The sequence below is a fragment of the Engraulis encrasicolus genome, chromosome 1 (genome assembly GCF_034702125.1).
Source record: "Engraulis encrasicolus isolate BLACKSEA-1 chromosome 1, IST_EnEncr_1.0, whole genome shotgun sequence".
NCBI lineage: Eukaryota > Metazoa > Chordata > Actinopteri > Clupeiformes > Engraulidae > Engraulis > Engraulis encrasicolus.
Genome location: NC_085857.1, coordinates 35,902,304 through 35,924,571, shown reverse-complemented (window position 1 = coordinate 35,924,571; position 22,268 = coordinate 35,902,304). Strand labels below are relative to the sequence as shown.

General features: G+C 39.9%; 8 protein-coding genes across 8 annotated transcripts; 4 read left to right on the top strand and 4 right to left on the bottom strand.

Annotated features, from left to right (window-relative positions):
- The first annotated feature begins 503 nt into the window (after window positions 1-503).
- Window positions 504-826, top strand: LOC134451070 (histone H4). The gene has a single exon (XM_063201222.1). It carries the CDS (start codon window positions 514-516, stop codon window positions 823-825), a length of 312 nt encoding a protein of 103 aa, XP_063057292.1. The 5' UTR covers window positions 504-513; the 3' UTR covers window position 826.
- Window positions 827-1,804: 978 nt separating this feature from the next.
- Window positions 1,805-2,841, top strand: LOC134451030 (histone H2B 1/2-like). Its single transcript, XM_063201159.1, has one exon. It carries the CDS (start codon window positions 1,849-1,851, stop codon window positions 2,221-2,223), a length of 375 nt encoding a protein of 124 aa, XP_063057229.1. The 5' UTR covers window positions 1,805-1,848; the 3' UTR covers window positions 2,224-2,841.
- Window positions 2,842-2,947: 106 nt separating this feature from the next.
- On the bottom strand, window positions 2,948-3,583 carry LOC134450938 (histone H3). Its single transcript, XM_063200997.1, has one exon. It carries the CDS (start codon window positions 3,443-3,445, stop codon window positions 3,035-3,037), a length of 411 nt encoding a protein of 136 aa, XP_063057067.1. The 5' UTR covers window positions 3,446-3,583; the 3' UTR covers window positions 2,948-3,034.
- A 907-nt stretch (window positions 3,584-4,490) lies between these two features.
- Window positions 4,491-5,707, bottom strand: LOC134450994 (histone H2A-like). The gene has a single exon (XM_063201079.1). The coding sequence runs from the start codon at window positions 5,223-5,225 to the stop codon at window positions 4,848-4,850; it is 378 nt and encodes a 125-aa protein (XP_063057149.1). The 5' UTR covers window positions 5,226-5,707; the 3' UTR covers window positions 4,491-4,847.
- Window positions 5,708-9,708: 4,001 nt separating this feature from the next.
- Window positions 9,709-10,176, bottom strand: LOC134450985 (histone H2A-like). The gene has a single exon (XM_063201066.1). It carries the CDS (start codon window positions 10,129-10,131, stop codon window positions 9,754-9,756), a length of 378 nt encoding a protein of 125 aa, XP_063057136.1. The 5' UTR covers window positions 10,132-10,176; the 3' UTR covers window positions 9,709-9,753.
- A 327-nt stretch (window positions 10,177-10,503) lies between these two features.
- On the bottom strand, window positions 10,504-12,193 carry LOC134450901 (histone H1-like). The gene has a single exon (XM_063200952.1). The coding sequence runs from the start codon at window positions 11,673-11,675 to the stop codon at window positions 11,064-11,066; it is 612 nt and encodes a 203-aa protein (XP_063057022.1). The 5' UTR covers window positions 11,676-12,193; the 3' UTR covers window positions 10,504-11,063.
- Window positions 12,194-20,303: 8,110 nt separating this feature from the next.
- On the top strand, window positions 20,304-20,792 carry LOC134451084 (histone H4). Its single transcript, XM_063201248.1, has one exon. The coding sequence runs from the start codon at window positions 20,315-20,317 to the stop codon at window positions 20,624-20,626; it is 312 nt and encodes a 103-aa protein (XP_063057318.1). The 5' UTR covers window positions 20,304-20,314; the 3' UTR covers window positions 20,627-20,792.
- Window positions 20,793-21,597: 805 nt separating this feature from the next.
- On the top strand, window positions 21,598-22,044 carry LOC134464866 (histone H2B 1/2-like). The gene has a single exon (XM_063218202.1). It carries the CDS (start codon window positions 21,630-21,632, stop codon window positions 22,002-22,004), a length of 375 nt encoding a protein of 124 aa, XP_063074272.1. The 5' UTR covers window positions 21,598-21,629; the 3' UTR covers window positions 22,005-22,044.
- The last annotated feature ends 224 nt before the right edge of the window (window positions 22,045-22,268 follow it).

Here is a 22,268-nt window from a genome sequence, read left to right as displayed (position 1 = left end):
GGGTGCATGTGCGAGGAAAAGTAATGTACGTGCAAGCTTTTAGCGGTGATGTGCGAGGAAAAGTAAGGTACGTGCAAGCTTTTAGCGGTGATGTGCGAGGAAAAGTAAGGTACGTGCAAGCTTTTAGCGGTGATGTGTATGCAATTCCTGACATATTGGCTAGGCGGCGCCTCATAATATTGCACTCATCCCTTTCAGAGGGGTAAAAAAAGAAAGAATAAACAAATAGTAATGTATGCATACATGTAGTGTGTAGAATGCGACTGCTCTGCAGTTGAAAGGTTGTAACAATATATAGGCCTACTCGTGTGTTACATTGTTGCTATTAGAAGGGCACTGCGCATGTCACCAAGATGGATAGCTTGCATGCTCCCGCCATAACGGTTTCGAAGTCACAAAGGGAGGGGCGCTTGGCCCTAGTACGCCTGGTTTCAAGCAGGTCGTCCTGTGTGGCACAAATCACCGGGGCTCACCATGAGAAGATACTAGTCTTTGTGGTTACAGAGAGATAACATGAGCGGACGCGGCAAAGGAGGAAAAGGTCTTGGAAAGGGTGGCGCTAAGCGTCATCGCAAAGTCCTTCGCGATAACATCCAGGGAATCACCAAGCCTGCAATCAGGCGCCTGGCTCGCCGTGGTGGTGTGAAGCGTATCTCTGGCCTCATCTACGAGGAGACCCGTGGTGTGCTGAAGGTGTTCCTTGAGAACGTGATCCGTGATGCCGTCACCTACACCGAGCATGCCAAGAGGAAGACTGTCACAGCCATGGACGTCGTCTATGCTCTGAAACGCCAGGGCCGTACTCTGTACGGTTTCGGAGGTTAAATATCGACTCACCCGACAAAAAACCAAAGGCTCTTTTAAGAGCCACCCACTTATCTAAAAAAGCCAATATATCCATTGTGTCCACGCTCAAATGAAAGGAACATCTGTATGAAACAATGAAATGGTATTATGCAGAATGTGGAATGAACCATTCTGTTAGCCTTGCACTGCAAAGTAGCCTACACCAGCTGCATCAAATTTTAATCGAAGTCCTTATTACAGTGTGAAGCTTTGAAATTGAACTTTGTTCAAACCACTCACACGACTTGCAGTAAAACAATTAGGCCTACATCAATTTGTAATTCGGAGGCAGTTGAACTTGTTATTTCAATTTAGACCATGCCCATTGCCGTGCGTAGTAGAATTATTTAACTCTATCTATCATGACTTACTGACTCAGCTTTATTTAGTGTGTAGGACTTTCCCAGCAGGTTTCCCTATGAGCTGGTCGTGACAAAAGCCACTTTCCACAATGTGGTCCATTGTGTAAATGTATATTTAAAAATTGTGAAAACGGTCAAGAATGCCCCTCACAATAATTTCCCCCTGGGATCCATAAATTATACTCTACTACAGAATGAATAATGTAGGCAACTACATATGTTAGGCAGGTACAATAAGGTCTGCTATTTACCCTAATTAGAAACTTGAGTCTGCTTGCTCGCAACATAGGCTACACGTACACATACTAACTTTTCCGGTGATTTAAGTTCATCTGACTAGAATAGGCTGCTTGTATTACTTTGTTGAACGTAATTTATTTCCTTAAAAAGTGCGGGAAAAGGTCAGTGTGCAACGAGGGCAAAACTAACGTTTGTGGGTAGAGTGTTCTTTGAGGCAGACGGAACGTCCCCCTATTTCAAAAGTGACCAATCATCGCATCTGAAAATGGAGGGAAATGGCTCATTGGATTGTCCTTGAGCTCAGCTTGTGCCGACTTGAAGTGAGTTATTTGCATACTGGTGGGTATAAGAACAGCAGAGCAACTATGCCAAACACCATTGTCCCGGACAACTGCTAACCATGCCTGATCCAGCCAAGCCTGCCCCCAAGAAGGGCTCAAAGAAAGCCGTGAGCAAGACCGCCGGAAAGGGTGGCAAGAAGCGCAAGAGGACCAGGAAGGAGAGCTATGCTATTTACGTGTACAAGGTCCTGAAGCAGGTCCACCCCGATACTGGGATCTCTTCTAAGGCTATGAGCATCATGAACTCCTTCGTCAACGACATCTTCGAGCGCATCGCTGGTGAGGCTTCCCGCCTGGCACACTACAACAAGCGCCACACCATCTCCTCCAGGGAGATCCAGACCGCAGTGCGTCTGTTGCTGCCCGGTGAGCTCGCCAAGCACGCCGTGTCCGAGGGAACCAAGGCCGTCACCAAGTACACCAGCTCCAAGTAAAGAGTTCTCCCCTTTTCCCAAACCAAAGGCTCTTTTAAGAGCCACCCAAAACCTCATCAAAAAGCTATTCCATGTATTGTAAATATTGAACACAATGATCTGTGCAGTAGGCCTATGTGATCAAATGAAGTCTTACGCGCACAACCAAAGCCACCAGTCCACAAGCTAACAAACCAAATGCAGGCTACTGAATCATTTGTCAGGCCAGGCATTTGCAGTCTTTCGCTATTGGGCCTCGCATGTGTCAACACAGCGCCTGGTTGAACTTGTAGACCAATTCAAGTACGTATGTATAAGTGTTTTAAGTTGACCAAACTTACTGTGAGAAATCTGCTCAACTTATCACGTTTAAGTTGACCAAAGTCAAGCAGTCCGGACCCCTAACTTTTCATTGCACGTCTGCTCTACTTTTTTGCAGTGTGCTGTATTGGATCATGTTGATGCGTGTCATGTGAAGTTGCGACAGTGTAGTATAATTGGCCTTCAATCACAGTTAAGATTGGGGAATATATTCTGGAAAGTACGACAAGGATGTATTGGCGAACAAATACCCACTGCTCGGCCAGCGAGCGCTCTTGCTGTAGACTCACACGTTGTATAGCCCGTTACTTCACAGGCATGGCTTCATAATATTAAGTGAATGATTGCTGCTATATTGCACTGTGCAAGCACTTTGATGTGTTGGCTTTTGTTGTGCTTTTTGACGTGGTGTACTGTACTTGACACTGCGACTGGCTGGGTAGAAACAATGCTTTCATAGGAAGGTGTGGGTGGCTCTTAAAAGAGCCGTTGTTGGTTTCAGGGGAAAGACTTAAGCACGCTCTCCGCGGATACGACGAGCCAGCTGGATGTCCTTGGGCATGATGGTCACTCTCTTGGCGTGGATGGCGCACAGGTTGGTGTCCTCGAACAGACCAACCAGGTAAGCCTCGCTAGCCTCCTGCAGAGCCATGACAGCAGAGCTCTGGAAGCGCAGGTCGGTCTTGAAATCCTGAGCGATTTCCCTGACCAGACGCTGGAAGGGCAGCTTGCGGATCAGCAGCTCAGTGGATTTCTGGTAGCGACGGATCTCTCTCAGAGCCACTGTTCCTGGCCTGTAACGGTGAGGCTTCTTCACGCCGCCGGTAGCCGGTGCGCTTTTACGCGCTGCCTTGGTGGCGAGCTGCTTCCTCGGGGCCTTGCCACCGGTGGACTTGCGGGCAGTTTGCTTGGTTCTTGCCATTGTTGAGCTTCGTTGGAAGGGACGAATGTAAAGATGAATACCAAGCGCGTGCTATTTAAGCGCTACAGCCGAGACTTGTCTCCAATGACGTGCCCTCACCAGTTCCCTCTGATTGGATTACACCCTAATGGCGCCTAAAATTTAAACCATAGAGCACCGCCCCACCAAGATTGCAATGTAGCTCTACTCAATGGTGTTATATGGTGCGGTCCCCAGGATTGGGAGATGGGATATTTCTGACCTCCTACTAGGTAAAATGCATTGGAACGCCTGTTGAAGCGGAATGTTCAAGTCGCGAGCTGGGGCAAAAGCAAAGCAAACCGACTTCGCCCCATTGACTATCGTGATGTCATCACAGCAATGGCAGCGCACAGTGTTAGAAATAGTTTATGTTGCACATCACCATTCTATGGACAAGTAAAGTTGATTCGGACAGGTTAACGGTTGCAAAATAGCCTGTTAACTTTTCTAAGGTGTAGTTATATTGACATTGTGTATTTCAAAGATGAAATGCGGCTGAATGAAAATAATGCATGATGTTGTTTACATTGCTGACATCTTTGGGAAGTGGATATGTAGTTTTTGTCCCTCCATGTTTGTAGTTTGTTTGACTTGCTGGTTGGAACGCTTTCAAGTGGGAGGTAGCTGCCTTCTGGTTGCCTACTAGGAAGCTCCTACCTCTGGGGAATGCACCAATAGTAGTCAACAAGCACTTTTCATCTCTAACTATCCAACATTCACAATGTAGGCATATCCACTGGGTCGACCAATACAGTTTATTTACCGGTGTTAAAACACTTTTCACCTCTAGCCTACATGTAAACAACATATGTCCTTTAATGCTACGCTATATTAAAACCACAGCCATATTACATATCACCCTACATGCTCTTGGGTCCCCCATTGTGCTTTGGCGCCCACACCGCATTAGTCTCACCGGTCTTTCTATTATGCGTGTTTGAAACGTCTCTGAAACACTTTCAAGTGGAACATGCATTCAACACACAAGATGTGTAGGACCTATATTAGCTGCACCATAGTCGTGGATGAATGCATGGCAACAAACTGTGCTGGCGTCTAATGCGGGAAACATACTTGGGCAGTCAACGAGTCTATGTATTAATAATCATAGCTAAGCAATTCTCTTCCCGTGTCTCACATATTGAGCGTCTTGACACGTTCTTACTTAGCCGCTACGTAGGCTAGACGGTGTAGATCAATATGCCAGCGTTTTGGAGATAGCGATAGTAAACGGGTCATCCCCATTATTCATGATATGAACAAGTCATTATTTGTTTTACAATGTTTCATTATGATTTCTGTCAGACATTGAAAATTGCTCTTTTCGGGATGTGAGTGGCTCTTAAAAGAGCCGTTGTGTTCACGGGAGCCGGGGACAAATTTACTTGGACTTCTCGGTCTTCTTGGGCAGGAGCACAGCCTGAATGTTGGGCAGCACACCACCCTGAGCGATGGTAACGCCACCGAGCAGTTTGTTCAACTCCTCGTCGTTACGCACGGCCAGCTGCAGATGACGGGGGATAATACGACTCTTCTTGTTGTCACGAGCGGCGTTACCGGCCAACTCCAAGATCTCAGCGGTCAAGTACTCCATCACTGCAGCCATGTAGACGGGTGCACCAGCTCCCACGCGCTGAGCATAGTTGCCTTTACGCAGCAGCCTGTGCACACGACCGACGGGGAACTGCAGTCCAGCCCTGGACGAACGAGTCTTGGCCTTCGCCCTAGTCTTGCCACCGGTTTTGCCTCTTCCACTCATGTTTGTTATTACTTTGTCTTAGATTTCGAGAAAACAAGTGCTTGTTTCTTCACCTCACGCCAATATATGTGCACGACTGGGGAGGCAACCTAGAGCCTGAGTGGCTGAAGCAGTAAGCTTTTGGAGCCAATCACTGGGTAGTTAACACCATGACACAGTTGGCGCTCTTTTCCCTTCTCCTCACAAATCACATTATCTTTTTAGGCAAACAACAAAACGCGCAACACAATGGAATTAACGTATGCTATATGAAACGCCGTACTTTACATATACTTGACCATACACCCTGCGCTTTTATTCTGTGCGCTCTTCACTATGGTGTGCATTGCAACTTGTTTCATAAGAAAGTAGCGCGCCATGGACATTTGACTCGAACCAAATTGTTTACAAAATAGAGAATAGCCATAACATACAAACAAAATGTTATGTGCACGTATATACGAAACTATCCGTGCGCAACTGTTTCACTTGGCTGGGTATATAAGTTAGCTTGGGTAGTTCTATAAGCCAAAAGCCTATAGCCATACAGTTCGTTAAGTTGGGCTGGGGGTGTGGGGCTTTGGTTGTTTTTTTAACAATCACTTTTCACCTCTGGCGCCCACACTGCAGCACTGGTCTTTGCATTGTGCGTGTATGAAACGTCTCTGAAACATTTTCAAGTGGAACATGCATATGCATTCAACAAACAAGATGTGTATATTAGCTGCATCATAGTCGTAGATGAATGACAACATGACAACAAACTATGCTGGCTTGCGTCTAATGCAGGAAAACACTTGGGATGTCAACCTGTCTTGATATTTATAGCTAACCAATTCCCTTGTAGTGTCGTCACACATTGGCAAGTGGTTTATTCAGCCAGTACCCTATGTAGACCATGTAAGGTAAGCGTACCCATTAACACTAGAACTACCACGGAGGGGTCAATTGACCTTTTTACCTAAAAGCCCCACAAGAGGGTCATTTGACCCTTTGGACCCCCTGCGGACACTCCTTTTGTTGTGGAAATGTGGCTGTTAGCAGCTCACAGCTGTCACTTGAGACACACAGAGTGTGTGTGTGTGTGTGTGTGCGTGTGTGGATCATTTCCAATGCCTGTTGAGTGCTGTATCTCTGCATCTTCGTTCCTTGGAGAGGAGCTTCTTTCACCACAAAATTCTTGAGGGAAATGAAGCAGTAGTCCACATGCACTGGTATTTATCCATCTAACAATTGCCAGGTTGCATTCACATGAGTCGTTATGGTCACATGGCATGGGAGATTCACACGTTACAGTTTTTCTCGATTGGTTTGGCTAATTTCTCGAAACTGAGATGACATTCTCAAAACAACACGGACAAATCCCCAAACCAACTTGCAATTTCCCAAAACAGAATGGCATTTTTCATTGCTTTCATCAGATACCAAATGCTTTGTACATGTCTCAAATGTTTAGTACATCTCTGCAGATGGATATGTACAAATACCCTTCAGTTGACACATTCAGCATACATTTAGCACATTTTCCAAATAAATTGACCTTGCTTATCTAAACGAATTAGTCAATTCTCAGTCTAATGGTTGCTCTCTCCAAAACACGTCAGCATTATTTCATTGTGTAAGTCATCATATGCAAAGTGGTCTACACAATTACCAAAACAGTCAAGGACATCATATTTTAAGAATTTCATTACATAGTAAATTCTTGACAGTGTTCAACAGGTCAGATGGTATTGTAACTTTACTAGTTAGAAATAGTAGAAAATAATTTTGCGTGTATACTACAGTTTCCTCTGTTATTTGGGTAATTTCATGACATTTTTTCAAACGACATTCTGTTTTGAACAATTGCTAGTTGCTTTGGCATTTATCCATGTTATTTTGAGAATGTTATCTCTGTTTTGAGAAATGAGCCAAACCCATGAGAAACCTGTGATATAGCCTATGGGCATTACTTTCTGTATATGAATTTACAGTAAAGAAAGTTACTGATAAATGTCCTTGGTAAATTATCTGTGTTGTCAAACTTCAATGGTTTCACTCACTTTTTCATTTTTATACATAGTCGAAATCTGTTAGCTGAACGTAGATAAAACACCTAACCATTTTGACTGGCAGTGCTTACACAATGGCAAAGGGACAATGTATTTTGGGGGTACTGATGATATATGTGGGGAAGAAATTTAGTTTTGACACATGGGTAAACTGTTTTTGGGGTGATATGAGCGAGTGATGAGGATCCATGTAGTTATGCTGAACCATCCAGTTTATTTTGACAGAAGGACTAAATGAATGCAAATGATTTAGTGCTGTTGCAAGAATGAGGTGTTTTGGGAGGTATATGACATTTTGCTAGATATCTGAACTGTTGTGCAGAAGTGTAAGAATGTTTGGCCAAATGACCCAATGGTTATAGGAATGTCATCTCAGTTTCAAGAAATGAGCCAAACCAATGGAGAAAAACTGTAATTCAACCATTATCTGGTTGCAGTCATATGATTCGTCATGATCACATGGGACATTCACACGTTCATTGATGACTTGTATGAAGAAAATGTGCTGACATGTTTTCAGGACAACCATTACACTGAGAATCAACCAATTGGGATAGATCAGCAAGGTACATTCATTTGAAATTCTACTAAATGTAAGCTGATTGTGTTAACTGTAGGATACTTGTACATAGCCATTTGCAAGGATGTACTAAATGTTTGAGACATGTACAAAAGCATTTGAAATTTGATGAAAGCAATGATAAATGCCATTCTGTTGTGAGTAACTGCAAATTAGTTTTGGGATTTGTCCATGTTTTGAGAATGACATCTCAGTTTCAAGAAATGAGCCAAACCAATGGAGAAAAACTGTAACACACTGTTCGCCAAACTGTGCTATCTGTCTTTGCTGCTGATATCTTCATGCAAGTTGCTATTTACCTGTGGTGATTTTGGAGGCTGACAGCCCTTGGTAAGAAGCTGTCTGTCCCTGTTTGTCTTGGCTGTTAGCACTGTAAGGTGTGACCCCCTCACCCCTCACCCCACACACGGCCCCTAACAGCCTCATTACCATAACAAAATGAGTGATTAGTGTATTAGGTAAAAGCCGCCGGGTCAAATGACCCCTCTCTGGTACTTCTAGGTAGGCAGAAAAATCCTGGTAGTTCTAGTGTTAAGCCCATGTACCCTTTAAGCCCACTTTCAACTTTGAGGTCAATTTAAAGAAAGGGAAAAGGTGAATTTTGTTGTTCATCACCCTATCCAATTAAAGGGTTTAGTAACTGACAAAATGTTTTTTATTGCAAACAAATCACATTTTTTATTGTCGAGTTATTCCCGTCCAAGTGAATCCAGTCTCAGGACTACTGACAAGAAGTTGCCTCAAAACTTTGCTGTTTTGGGACATGTCAGAAATCATAGAATATCAGCTAGTTTAAGTCAAATGTTTTGAAAATACTTTCATATTTAGTAAACTAAGAGGTAAATGTAATGATTTTTATATATATACATGCAGTGTTTTACTAAATTATAGCATTTCCCTTCAAATGGAAAGATGTGTTTTATGAGCGAGCACACGCCGATATTTTCTTGATACAACCACACACCATCTTTATCTTACTCTACCGTAAGACTTAAGGAGGTTAGGTATGAATTCTAAGCATATTCCAGTTTGTTTGGCATAGGTCTTTAAAGAAATGCATCATGAAATGTTTTGTGGAGTTGATTATTTCCATAAAATAGCTTTTTGTATAGGCGGGCTTAATGGGTACAAGGTGGACTTAAATGGTACACCCCATTGAAATGCATGTAAGTTTGCATGCATGCTTATGAAAAATGCCTTTGAGGGACATAAAAAGTGCTGTACAATCCCAAGTTGTTGGTTTAAAAGGCGTAATGTAATGAACTAACAATAATCAATATGAAAAAATACATTTCTCTGTTTGGATGAAGAATTTTATGAAGTATATGAAGTAAAAGATGCCGTAATATTTAATTAGGTTTTATGCACTATTTTTTGAGCAAATCTTACATTTTTGGTCTGAAACCATTTATGCCATGTAGGCTCCACTGTTTAAACTCAATTCACACACCTCACCTGGTATTTTGATAGAGAAATAACTATATGAGCTTATTTGGAACACAAGTGGGCTTAAATGGTACCAATGGTACCATTTAAGCCCATTCAGACTTTTCACTTTTCTCGTAAAAAATCTTCATATTGTACTTTGAAATATCCATCAACTCAGTGACAAACATTGAGAAGAGAGGTAAATCTTACTATTTAACAAAATATTTCACAAAAAAATTATGTGAAGATGATTGAAAAATAAAGAAATTTAGATTTTGGTGGGCTTAATGGGTACGCTTACCATATAGGCCAGCTTTTTGAGAGTTGGCGATAGTAACCGATCTCTATTATTCATGATGTATACCAGTCAATATATATGTTTTCTTTGTTTCATCATAGTCTCTGCCAGACATTGAAAATTGCTTTTTTTGGGATGGGTGGGCGGCTCTTAAAAGAGCCTTTGTGGTGAGGGACGTTGGGGGCAAATTTACTTGGACTTTTCGGTCTTCTTGGGCAGGAGCACAGCCTGAATGTTAGGCAGCACACCACCCTGAGCGATGGTAACGCCACCGAGCAGTTTGTTCAACTCCTCGTCGTTACGCACGGCCAGCTGCAGATGGCGGGGGATAATACGACTCTTCTTGTTGTCACGAGCGGCGTTACCGGCCAACTCCAGGATCTCAGCGGTCAAGTACTCGAGAACTGCAGCCATATAGACGGGTGCACCAGCTCCAACGCGCTGAGCATAGTTGCCTTTGCGCAGCAGCCTGTGCACACGACCGACGGGGAACTGCAGTCCAGCCCTGGAAGAACGAGTCTTGGCCTTCGCCCTTGTCTTGCCACCGGTTTTGCCTCTTCCGCTCATGTTTGATTTTTTGTCTTTGATTCCTAAAAATCGAATGCCCGTGGTGTCACCTCACGCCTCTATATGTCCACGGCTGGGGAGGCAACCTAGAGCCTGATTGGCGGAAGCTGTAAGCTTTGGAGCCAATCACTGGGTAGTTAACACCGTGGCATTGTTGGGCAAATAGTTGGCGCTCTTTTCCGTTATCCCCACAATCATATTCATTTTTGCAAACGTATTTAAGCATGATGACGACCGTATCGCATACAGCCTATCCTGCGCTTTGTTATGTGCTGTTTTCTTTGGCGTGTATTCATTAAAGTAATACTCTTACATATGTAATTACAACGTTATAGCATGGCTACAATCTTTGTAATGCCATACTACTAGTGTAGTAATTACACATATAAGTCCTTCTATATTGTATACAACTGTTGCAACTTGTTTCTAATCCAAATAGAAACAAACAGCTGTAGTCAGTCGTTCATTGCGCGTCTTTCCAAAGTGTCCAATAAAGACAGACAGAAGGTATATGATACGGCTAAATAAACTTGAACCTATATGATAATTAACATGCTATGTGCTTGAAACTATATGATAATTAACATGTTATGTGCTTGTACAGATGTGTTAGGAGATGTACGCTCACATGCATGTTCATAACTAAACGGTCACTGTGAGCATCAGGCTGGGTTCAGTCATGTATAGCTGGCTGGCTTATCCTTATGGCAGCAGCGGCAAGGACTTGAGGGGCTTCCGTGATTTTAGAAACAATGACGTTTGTTGAAGGGGGGGGGGCGCAAATCATGCTTGGCAACAGACCGCTCGTTCACTCATGCCAAACTTGGAGACAGTACTTGGTGCGCGCATTTCATTGGGACATGTGCAATTAATGAGGAAATTGGGTGGCTCTGAAAAGAGCCTTTTGTTTGTGACAGCAGCCATAAATGTATTTACTTCTTCTTGGGGGCTGCCTTCTTGGGTGCTGCCTTCTTGGGCTTAGCTGCTTTGGGCTTAGCTGCCTTGGGCTTGGCTGCCTTAGCCTTCTTCGGGCTCTTTGCTGCCTTCTTGGGAGCCGCGGGCTTCTTTGCCTTCTTGGGGCTCTTGGTAGCCTTCTTGGGGGCGGCGGGCTTCTTAGCCTTCTTCGGGCTTTTGGCGGCCTTCTTGGCAGCGGCTGGCTTTTTGGCTGCTGCCTTCTTGGGCTTCTTGGCAGCTGGCTTTTTGGCCGCTGGCTTCTTGACTGTCTTCTTCTTGGGTTCTGCCGCCTTCTTGGCTAACTTGAAGGATCCGGACGCACCGACTCCTTTCGTGTGAACAAGTGTGCCTTTGGTGACCAGTGCTCGGACTGCCACTTTGACACGAGCCTTGTTCTTCTCTACATCGTATCCGCCAGCTGCGAGCGCCTTCTTCAGAGCGGCAAGGGACACTCCCTTCTTCTCCTTGGAGGCAGCGATTGCTTTCACAATCAACTCGCCGACACTTGGGCCAGTCTTCTTGGGCCTGGGTGCCTTCTTCTTGGGTGATTTTGCCGGTGCGGCAGCGGGTGCTGGAGCAGTCTCTGCCATTCTTGTTGCGTTTGTCTTTCAGTGTTTCCACAGAATGAATAACAGGATGAGCCAGTGGGCAGGACTTAAACTCAACATGAGAGCCGTAGAGATTCAACCAAGCGAGCTCTCCGACTCTTTGTCTCTACAAGCAGCTCGTTTGTGTTTTCTGCTCTCGTGTATGCTAAAATATGTGAATAACGAAACCAAGTTTGGATGCACAAACAAGTTATCTGATAAATTAAATAACCCAACGTTCACAGAAACACGAACAAAGTGGCTTTATGTCCGTTTTTGGTGTTTAAACTTCACTGCAACTTCACTAGTAGTGGCGGAGTTATGGAGTCTTGGGTGTACTTTGTCATGAAAACACGCTATTTTAAGAAATGAACAGATATCACACGTTGCCCACGAAGCCCAAGTGATCAAATTCATAATGTGATCTATCCAATGAAAAAGTAATAACTTGCGTTCGCCTTCGGTATTGCTGTACAAATAGCATGTTTTGGACTGCGTAAAGCACAGTGACTTGCGCAGCCAACTGGCCATACGCTTATAGTTATGAACCTAAGGACAAAAAAATCAAGCAGATATGTGCCTAAAGTAACCATTCAGACTTTGGCCATGTTGAAAACTTGGTGAACAAATGTGGGTTTGATTCTTTAATGTGTGTGTTGATGTTTCACATCTTGTTGCCTTCTCTGCTTTATGGTCTATTAGCCAATCATCGTGCGCAAAAGGATGGATAGCAAAGCAAGGCAAAGCTTATTTGGTGAACAACGCGTTTCGCTATTGCTTCATCAGGTTCACTCTGACATTGGGTGGTTTCGTATTCTGCCCATCTTTACCATCATGTCCTCAGTGTTATGCAACATGCACCAGGAGATGCTGGTACTATCTATGGGGCGCCGTTTGTAAAGCTGACTGTGCTGAAAATTTCAGCAACATTTTGTCACATTTAGCTTAAAACAGTGTTATAAATATTGTGTGAATTTTTCAGACTCCCCTTTTTACACATTTAGAACAATAAATGTTAAATCTAAATAATGTATCCAAATGTTCAATATAAATGTAAATAATATATAAAAATGTTAAATCTAAATGTCAAATCTAAATAATGAATCTAAATCTAAATATTAAATATAAATCTTAAATCTAAAGGTTAAATCTAAATCTAAATATTAAATCTAAATATTAAATCTAAATGTTTAATCTAAATGTTAAATCTAAATCTAAATGTTAAATCTAAATGTTATACCCAAATATTAAATCTAAATGTTATATCTAAATGTTGAATCTAAATCTAAATATTAGGCCTATATCTAAATGTTAAATCTAAATGTCAAATCTAAATAATAAATCTAAATGTTGAATATAAACTTACATTTAAATGGGAAATCTAAATCTAAATGTTAAATCTAAATGTTAAATCTAAACCTAAATGTTAAATCTAAATGTTAAATCTAAATCTTACATCTAAATATTTAGATTTAGATTTAACATTTAGATTTAACATTTAGATAAGTTAAGTTACAAACACAAAAATGTTTAATCTAAATGTTAAATCTAAATGTTAAATCTAAATCTAAATATTTATATTTAACATTTAGATTTGACATTTAGATTTAACATTAAGATTTAACATTCAGGTTTAGATTTAACATTTAGATTTAAATTCCACATTTAGATTTAAGTTTATATTTAACATTTAAATTTAGATTTATTATTTAGATTTGACATTTAGATTTAACATTTAGATATATTATTTAGATTTAGATTTAACATTTAGATATATTATTTAGATTTGACATTTAGATTTAAGATTTAGATATAAAATTTAGATTTAACATTTAGATTTAACATTAAGATTTAGACTTAATATTTAGACTTAACATTTAGATTCAATATTTATATTTAATATTTAGATTTAAGATTTATATTTAACATTTAGATTTAGATTTATTATTTAGATTTGACATTTAGATTGAACATTTTTATATATTATTTAGATTTAGATTTAACATTTAGATACATTATTTAGATTTAACACTCATTGTTCTAAATGTGCAAAAATGGGAGTCTGAAAAATTCACACCGTTTTAAAAACACTGTTTTAAGCTAAATGTGACAAAATGTTGATGGAAGTTCAGCTAAATGTGACAAAATGTTGCTGAAATTTTCAGCACAGTCAGCTTTACAAACGGCGCCCCATAACTATCACTTGATATTCGACTGCTCAATATGTAGCCTTATAACGAAGCGATCTCCCCCAAATAATGTACTGCTTTAATATTGAACTTGGAACCTTTTACCAAATGAATATATGCATTTTGCTCAAAAGAAAAGATGATTCCCCCCCTTGTATCTATGGGGTAGCTTTAAATTAGCCCATGCAACAGCTTTAATATTGAAATTGGGACCCTTCTCCAAATTAATATCTGAATTTTGATATTGATAAACTGAGCCACATCATCACATACCCTCACATAGTGCATATTTGTTGCAGGTCCTAGACTCCATTACAAATGAGCCAGTCGCATTTCATGAGCAAGAGAAAACGCTCGCACTGCTCAGGTTGTTTGAGACAGCAGACAGTTTCCATTCTGGGTGTAACATATGCAGTCTCGTGTTTGTGGCCAAACAAAAACACTCTTGTGCTAATTATAAATGTACATTATGCAAATACTAAGGCATACATTACAATAAAAAAACTTGAATATTAGTATCTTCTCTCTATTATTTTCCTCAAGACCGCCTCTGTCTTTGCAGGATCAGCAATTTCTCCCTGTAGCTCTTTGTTCTTTCTTTACTTGCCATCTCTATCCACCTGGTACAAGCTTAATCAAGCTGTAAAGCTGTAAATAAATCAACAAATAAAAGAAAGGGGAAGCATTTGAATTTTACAATGAAGCATGTTATCAGGAATTCATATTCACATAGGCCTATGGATATATATAGCATAATCTGTCAACAACATAATGCATAAAAATAAGGATTATTTATGTATAATAAAATGTATGTATAATAAAAGCTTAGAATAACTTTATTGGCAAGTCCTTAAGCGACTGCTGATGTAACACATGATTTCTGTTAGAAAAGCATGTGTTATTATGAAAAGTAGGTTGATTTGTCAACTCCGTTAGAGTCAACTCCATAAGATTTTCTTATGGAGTTGACATGCAAAATCTTACGGAGTTGACAAATTCACCAAAAACTGATCAATATGCTAATATGATCATCTTTTCAAACGTAGAAACAGGGGGAAAAGTTATTTTAGGATATTATATGTATACTAATGTGCATATAATGCATATAACTACATATGGGCTATATATGGACAAAAAAGATAAAACTTAAGTTTAATTCAAAACAAATCAACTTTTTAAAAAGAGAAGCTTAAGAATGCAACAAAACTACAAAATAAACTGTGAAAAAACATTTATCACTTAATAGGCTCCAAAAATCAGACCAGTTTGTCAACTCCGTCAGTTTTTCTGTCAACTCCGTAAGATTTTCCTCAGCAATTTCAGGTGTTTTTGTAATATTTTGGAGAAAAAGCTAATTCTTAAATCTTTTTTTGTTTAGGCAATAAAGGGTCATTAGATCTATACCACCAGGTATTTTAACCACTTTAGTTGTTTTCCTCATGGTTGCAAAATAAAAGATCAAGTCTGAAAATTACCATTTTTCTAACGCTGTGTTAATAACAGTCTTAAATTAAAATGTATATATATATATATATATATATATATATATATATATTACATATTATTGTACATCAAGGTAACTAAGTATCATTACAATACAAATCAGAGCTAAAGATTCTTGTTGGACTATTATAATAATTTATTTATTTACTTTTCTTGTGTCTGACGGAGTTGACGAAAATCTTGGTGTGAAGGTAAACATGTTAATTTTTTAAAAATGCCTTTTTACCTGGAGCCTGTATTTTTACATGCCTGAAAACTACACATCTTTATCTACATGAATATATCACCATCAACAACATATTCTGCATTTTCAAAATCAGGTTTTCAAAACGCGTTTTGTCCCATCTCTCAAGAATCCCTGATTTTCATGTTAGCCATGTAAAACCACGCTAAATGCAACATGACAAGATAGTTTTTAATGTGATATAGACTTTAAAAAAAAAAACCCTATTGTCTTTATTTTTCAGGGATTCTTGAGAGATGGGACAAAACATGTCCAGGAGATAAAACTCATGTTTATGCTTAAAATGTAATTAAAAATTGCAACAAAATTAGTTGGAATGACAGAAGAAGAAGTTTTGTACAACAAAATATGATTTCATATTTATATAGTTTTATTTTTTTACACGTTGCAGTGTGTCATCAGTACCTTCAAAACCCCATGTCCGAAAGCACGATTTAAAAGTTGACAATACCATAATAATTGGTTAAAATTAAATATAACAAACATCATAGCTACTGTGATCAAGTATTTTGGATAATTAATCAAACTAGTTGTAATCAAACTCTATGTACAATGTTTTACAAACCTTTTTATATACTTTTTAAACTATTGAACATGTGTCTGGACTTTTAGTCAACACCGTAAGATTTTTTTAAAATGCAAAAAAATCTACCATTATTGTTGTCAGCTCACACTCTAAGCAGCCTGGTACTACTTCCTGTTTGGTATACATGCCATGGAGAAACTGTTCTGTTAAGGTCACATTTAATATTTGATTTTATTAGTGCATCTTTAGGAAGCCCACCTATGCCACAACCATAATGTGTCAACACCATAATGCATAAAAATAAAGGTTATTTCAGTATTTTGTATAATAAAAAATTAGAATAACTTCATTGGCAAGTCCTTAAGTAACTGCTGATGTACCAGATAATTTCTGTTAGAGAATCATGTGTTATTATGAAAAGTAGGTTGATTTATCAACTCCGTAAAATTCAACTCCATAAGATTTTCTTATGGAGTTGACATGCAAAATCTTATGGAGTTGACAAATTCACCAAAAACTGCTCAGTATGCTACTATGATATTATTTTCAAACGTAGAAACAGGAGGAAAAGTTTTTTTTTAGGTTATTATATGTATATTAATGTGCATATAACGCATATAACTACATAATTTTCCGATACATGGACAAAAAAGTTAAAACTAAAGTTTTATTCAAAACAAATAAACTTTTTTAAAAAGAGAAGCTTATGAATGTAACAAAACTACAAAGTAAACTTTGAAAAAAACATTTTGCAATAAATACCAACATTATTTTAGATGCAATTAAATATGTTTTAGTTAGTTCATTTAAGACCATAATGATACATCTGTTCATTTTTATGGTCCCCAGAAAAGACAGTGAGAGACAGTGGAAGGGCAGTGAGATTTCTCTTAATTTAAAAACATATTTTTATGTGTGAGTGAGAGAAGGCAGTACAAGAAGTGTGTATGCTGAATTTCAATTGCCATTTAAACCCTTTGAATAAGGAATTTCCCCAGGTTCTTCTAGAATTTTATTTGAACACTCTACAGCTCCCATAGAAGTAAGAATCTTGCAAAAAATCTTATGACATCATAATGAGAACTCAACATTTGGGCAAAATTCGAATCAAATACCGGTATTTGTGATGCTACTCCTCAAAGGGCTAATGATGGCGTTCTGTTGGTAAACCTGCAACCCCTTTAAACACATATAGATATGCAGATGAAATCAATGGTTAGGAAAACACCTTTGAAAATGACAAAAATATGAACCTTTGAATACTGCAATTTCAAACATTTTCAGTCTTTAACCCTAAAGCGACCGAGTGAGGTCATTTATCACCCCGGGCACAATATTTTTTGTTCACCGTTTCTTGTCCTTTTAGGGGTTGGTCAATACCTATGTTGTGCATGTTGTGAATGAATTTTGTGAGAATTGGCCCATTTATAGCCTATGGGAATTTTTCTGGACTTTTACGGCCCTCGGAGCAATTTTGAAGTGGCCCCTCGAATGAAAAATGTTCCCCACCCCTGCTCTAATACATATGGAAGACGCCTTTTCACAGCCACAATGTCCAGAAAAAAAGTTTACGGTAAATGTTGAGTGTGCACAAGCTTATATGTTTGAGACATGGTTCTGTCTATGTAAATTACCATATTCTCTATTAGTCGTGATTTCATGAACCCAAAAATGTTGAGTACCCTAAAGTTTTATTGCAGAAAAAGCCTATCATCTATGGGCCTAATTGATAGAATTTAGATTGGTTTCCCAAAGTTTCACTTTGAGAGAAGAAAAAAATGCATCGGATGTTTTTTTGTATTTTCATGTGTACATATGCAAATGAGAGCATACATCATTATCAATATACGTATGTACGTTTGACAACATTTTAGCAAAACAATAAAATGTTCAAATTTACAGTGTATATTTGTTTGCTTTAGATGAGGGACAAGTAGCCTATGTCTTGGATGTAAATACATTTGAATGATCCCCACATTATAATGTATATTGTGGTATTTCTATATTAACTCCTTGGGGTCATAAATGACCCCGCTCGGTGGGATTAGTCGCAAAAACAGCCTGGTCCCTTGAGGGTTAGTCACTTTGATTAATGTCATCAAGGTGTCATAATAAAGATAGCCCAAGCAATGTCACCTACCATGACCATAGCGCAATGTCAATGAATGCCATCAGGCATAAAGCGTTTATGACATTGACGTTATGATTATAACACGTCCATGACTACATCACAATACAGTTATGACGCTGTCGTGTTAGCCTACTATAGTTCATGACAAAGAAATCGTGCTAGTGAACAAAACACAGCATGTTTCAGGATGTAATCAGAAGTGCATATCGCAGAAGTTCGATATTCTCTAGTTTCTAAGCAGCATTTTTAATTAAAACAAATCAAAAATATGTATAGTGCACATGTCATTCAATGTGCTTAAGAATAGAGAAAAGAGAAGAAGAGGAAGAAAACAAAAACTTAGTTTGTGTTATAGATAGTGTGTAGGGTAGACTGAGTACAGTTGGGTACACTTTTATTTTTGTCCCCTTCCACGCAGAAATTAGACTATTAAAAGGTCCTAAAAAGAAAGTTGTTTTGGACAGAACATATTTTCAGGATGTTGGCAAATATATAATCAAGGAATTATATCTCTGGGATGTTTAATGTTTTTGTAATTAATCAAACAAAAAAGGTGCACTTTTGTCCAAACTGTACCCTAGCTAAAAAACGGTGGGGTACAGTTGAGACATAGTAGAGTATAGTTGAGACACCATTCTAATCAATGGGAGGTAATAGCCATGGGAGCTAATAGCATGGCTGATAGCAAAATACTGTACTCAACTGTACCCGTTAGCATCTTTACATTGGTTTTACATAGTGAAATTAGCATTACAGGCTAGCGTCTAAACTGTCCCCTTCTGGCCAGATCACACATCGATAAAGATTTTAAAATGGTTTTAACTGTTATGATGTCAGGAAATATGTCTGCTTTTAGAGTACACATCATGGCTTGCGATCATGTAACTTATATCAAGAGGATAACTACTGGTCATTAGATATTCATTGTTGAAGGACCCTGGTGAAGGAAATCTGACCTGTCGAAAACAGCATTTTCCCAATATCTTTGGATCTGTGTTATGGGCTGGTTTCAAATTTTCCAAGATCTAAGAGGATATCGATGCCCATGTCCACAGCAAAAATTAGATCAGAATTGCGTTGTTACCCAGAGATATTTGGTTTGTCTCAACTGTACCCTGTACTCAACTGTACTCAGTCTACCCTAATTGACTATCACTAAAGGCAGATGAGAATAAAGCAGTTGTTAACTCCCTTTTAAAACAAGATAGGCCTACTGTTCTAATTTGGACAGGGAATTGGTTCCAGCATTTCGCAGCATAATGCCTAAATGCCATTTCATTTTTAGATGAAATGCCGTTAGATTAGGCTACTTCCACGCGGTTTTGATAGACTCGCCTTCGATTTAGGCTATTGATAGCCTAGCTCATCTCGACAGAATGTCTTGTCAATGCAATCTATGCATAGGGTTTTTGCAACTATATTTGTCTTATCATTACAGTGAGTAATCCAATTATTCCACGGAGTATTAGGCCTATTATTATGAGATAATAATATAAGATAATCCTTTATTGTCTCTTCAATAGAACTTTTGTTTGGACGTGAGAGTGTGATGTAGGCCTACACAAAAACATAGCACAACAGACAGACAAATGACACACACATGTACACTGAACAAGGAAATATGTAACATATACGGACAGCTTCTGTTAATATAGTTCTGACTGCATCTTGGCCCATACCAACCAGCAAACATTCGTCCAAAATAGTAATGCAAACCAAACATATTGCACTCATCCCTTTCAGAGGGGTAAAAAAAGAAAGAATAAACAAATAGTAATGTATGCATGCATGTAGTGTGTAGAATGCGACTGCTCTGCAGTTGAAAGGTTGTAACAATGTATAGGCCTACTCGTGTGTTACATTGTTGCTATTAGAAGGGCACTGCGCATGTCACCAAGATGCATGCTCCCGCCATAACGGTTTCGAAGTCACAAAGGGAGGGGCGCTTGGCCCTAGTACGCCTGGTTTCAAGCAGGTCGTCCTGTGTGGCACAAATAAGCGGGGCTCACCATGAGAAGATACTAGTCTTTGTGATTACAGAGAGATAATATGAGCGGACGCGGCAAAGGAGGAAAAGGTCTTGGAAAGGGTGGCGCTAAGCGTCATCGCAAAGTCCTTCGCGATAACATCCAGGGAATCACCAAGCCTGCAATCAGGCGCCTGGCTCGCCGTGGTGGTGTGAAGCGTATTTCTGGCCTCATCTACGAGGAGACCCGTGGTGTGCTGAAGGTGTTCCTTGAGAACGTGATCCGTGATGCCGTCACTTACACCGAGCATGCCAAGAGGAAGACTGTCACAGCCATGGACGTCGTCTATGCTCTGAAACGCCAGGGCCGTACTCTGTACGGTTTCGGAGGTTAAATATCGACTCACCCGACAAAAAACCAAAGGCTCTTTTAAGAGCCACCCACTTATCTAAAAAAGCTAATATATCCATTGTGTCCACGCTCAAATGAAAGGAACATCTGAAACAATGAAATGGTATTATGCAGAATGTGGAATGAACCATTCTGTTAGCCTTGCACTGCAAAGTAGCCTACACCAGCTGCCTCAGATTTTAATCGAAGTCCTTATTACAGTGTGAAGCTTTCAAATTTAACTTTGTTCAAACCACTTACACGACTTGCAGTAAAACAATTAGGCCTACATCAATTTGTAATTCGGAGGCAGTTGAACTTGTTATTTCAATTTAGACCATGCCCATTGCCGTGCGCAGTAGAATTATTTAACTCTATCATGAGCTTTATTTAGTGTGTAGGACTTTCCCAGCAGGTTTCCCTATGAGCTGGTCGTGACAAAAGCCACTTTCCACAATGTGGTCCATTGTGTAAATGTATATTTTAAAATTGTGAAAACGGTCAAGAATGCCCCTCACAATAATTTCCCCCTGGGATCCATAAATTATACTCTACTACAGAATGAATAATGTAGGCAACTACATATGTTAGGCAGGTACAATAAGGTCTGCTATTTACCCTAATAAGAAACTTGAGTCTGCTTGCTCGCAACATAGGCTACACGTACACATACTAACTTTTCCGGTGATTTAAGTTCATCTGACTAGAATAGGCTGCTTGTATTACTTTGTTGAGCGTAATTTATTTCCTTAAAAAGTGCGGGAAAAGGTCAGTGTGCAACGAGGGCAAAACTAACGTTTGTGGGTAGAGTGTTCTTTGAGGCAGACGGAACGTCCCCCTATTTCAAAAGTGACCAATCATCGCATCTGAAAATGGAGGGAAATGGCTCATTGGATTGTCCTTGAGCTCAGCTTGTGCCGACTTGAAGTGAGGTATTTGCATACTGGTGGGTATAAGAACAGCAGAGCAACTATGTTAAACACCATTGTCCCAGATAACTGCTAACCATGCCTGATCCAGCCAAGCCTGCCCCCAAGAAGGGCTCAAAGAAAGCCGTGAGCAAGACCGCCGGAAAGGGTGGCAAGAAGCGCAAGAGGACCAGGAAGGAGAGCTATGCTATCTACGTGTACAAGGTCCTGAAGCAGGTCCACCCCGATACTGGGATCTCCTCTAAGGCTATGAGCATCATGAACTCCTTCGTCAACGACATCTTCGAGCGCATCGCTGGTGAGGCTTCCCGCCTGGCACACTACAACAAGCGCCACACCATCTCCTCCAGGGAGATCCAGACCGCAGTGCGTCTGTTGCTGCCCGGTGAGCTCGCCAAGCACGCCGTGTCTGAGGGAACCAAGGCCGTCACCAAGTACACCAGCTCCAAATAAAGAGTTCTCCCCTTTTCCCAAACCAAAGGCTCTTTTAAGAGCCACTCAAAATCTCATCAAAAAGCTGTTCCATGTTTTGTGAATATTGAACAGAATGATTTGTGTAGTAGGCCTATGTGATCAAATGAAGTATTCCACACAGACTCGCACAACCAAAGCCACCCGTCCACAAGCTAACAAACCAAATGCAGGCTACTGAATCATTTGCCAGGCCAGGCATTTGCAGCCTTTCGCTATTGGGCCTCGCATGTGTCAACACAGCGC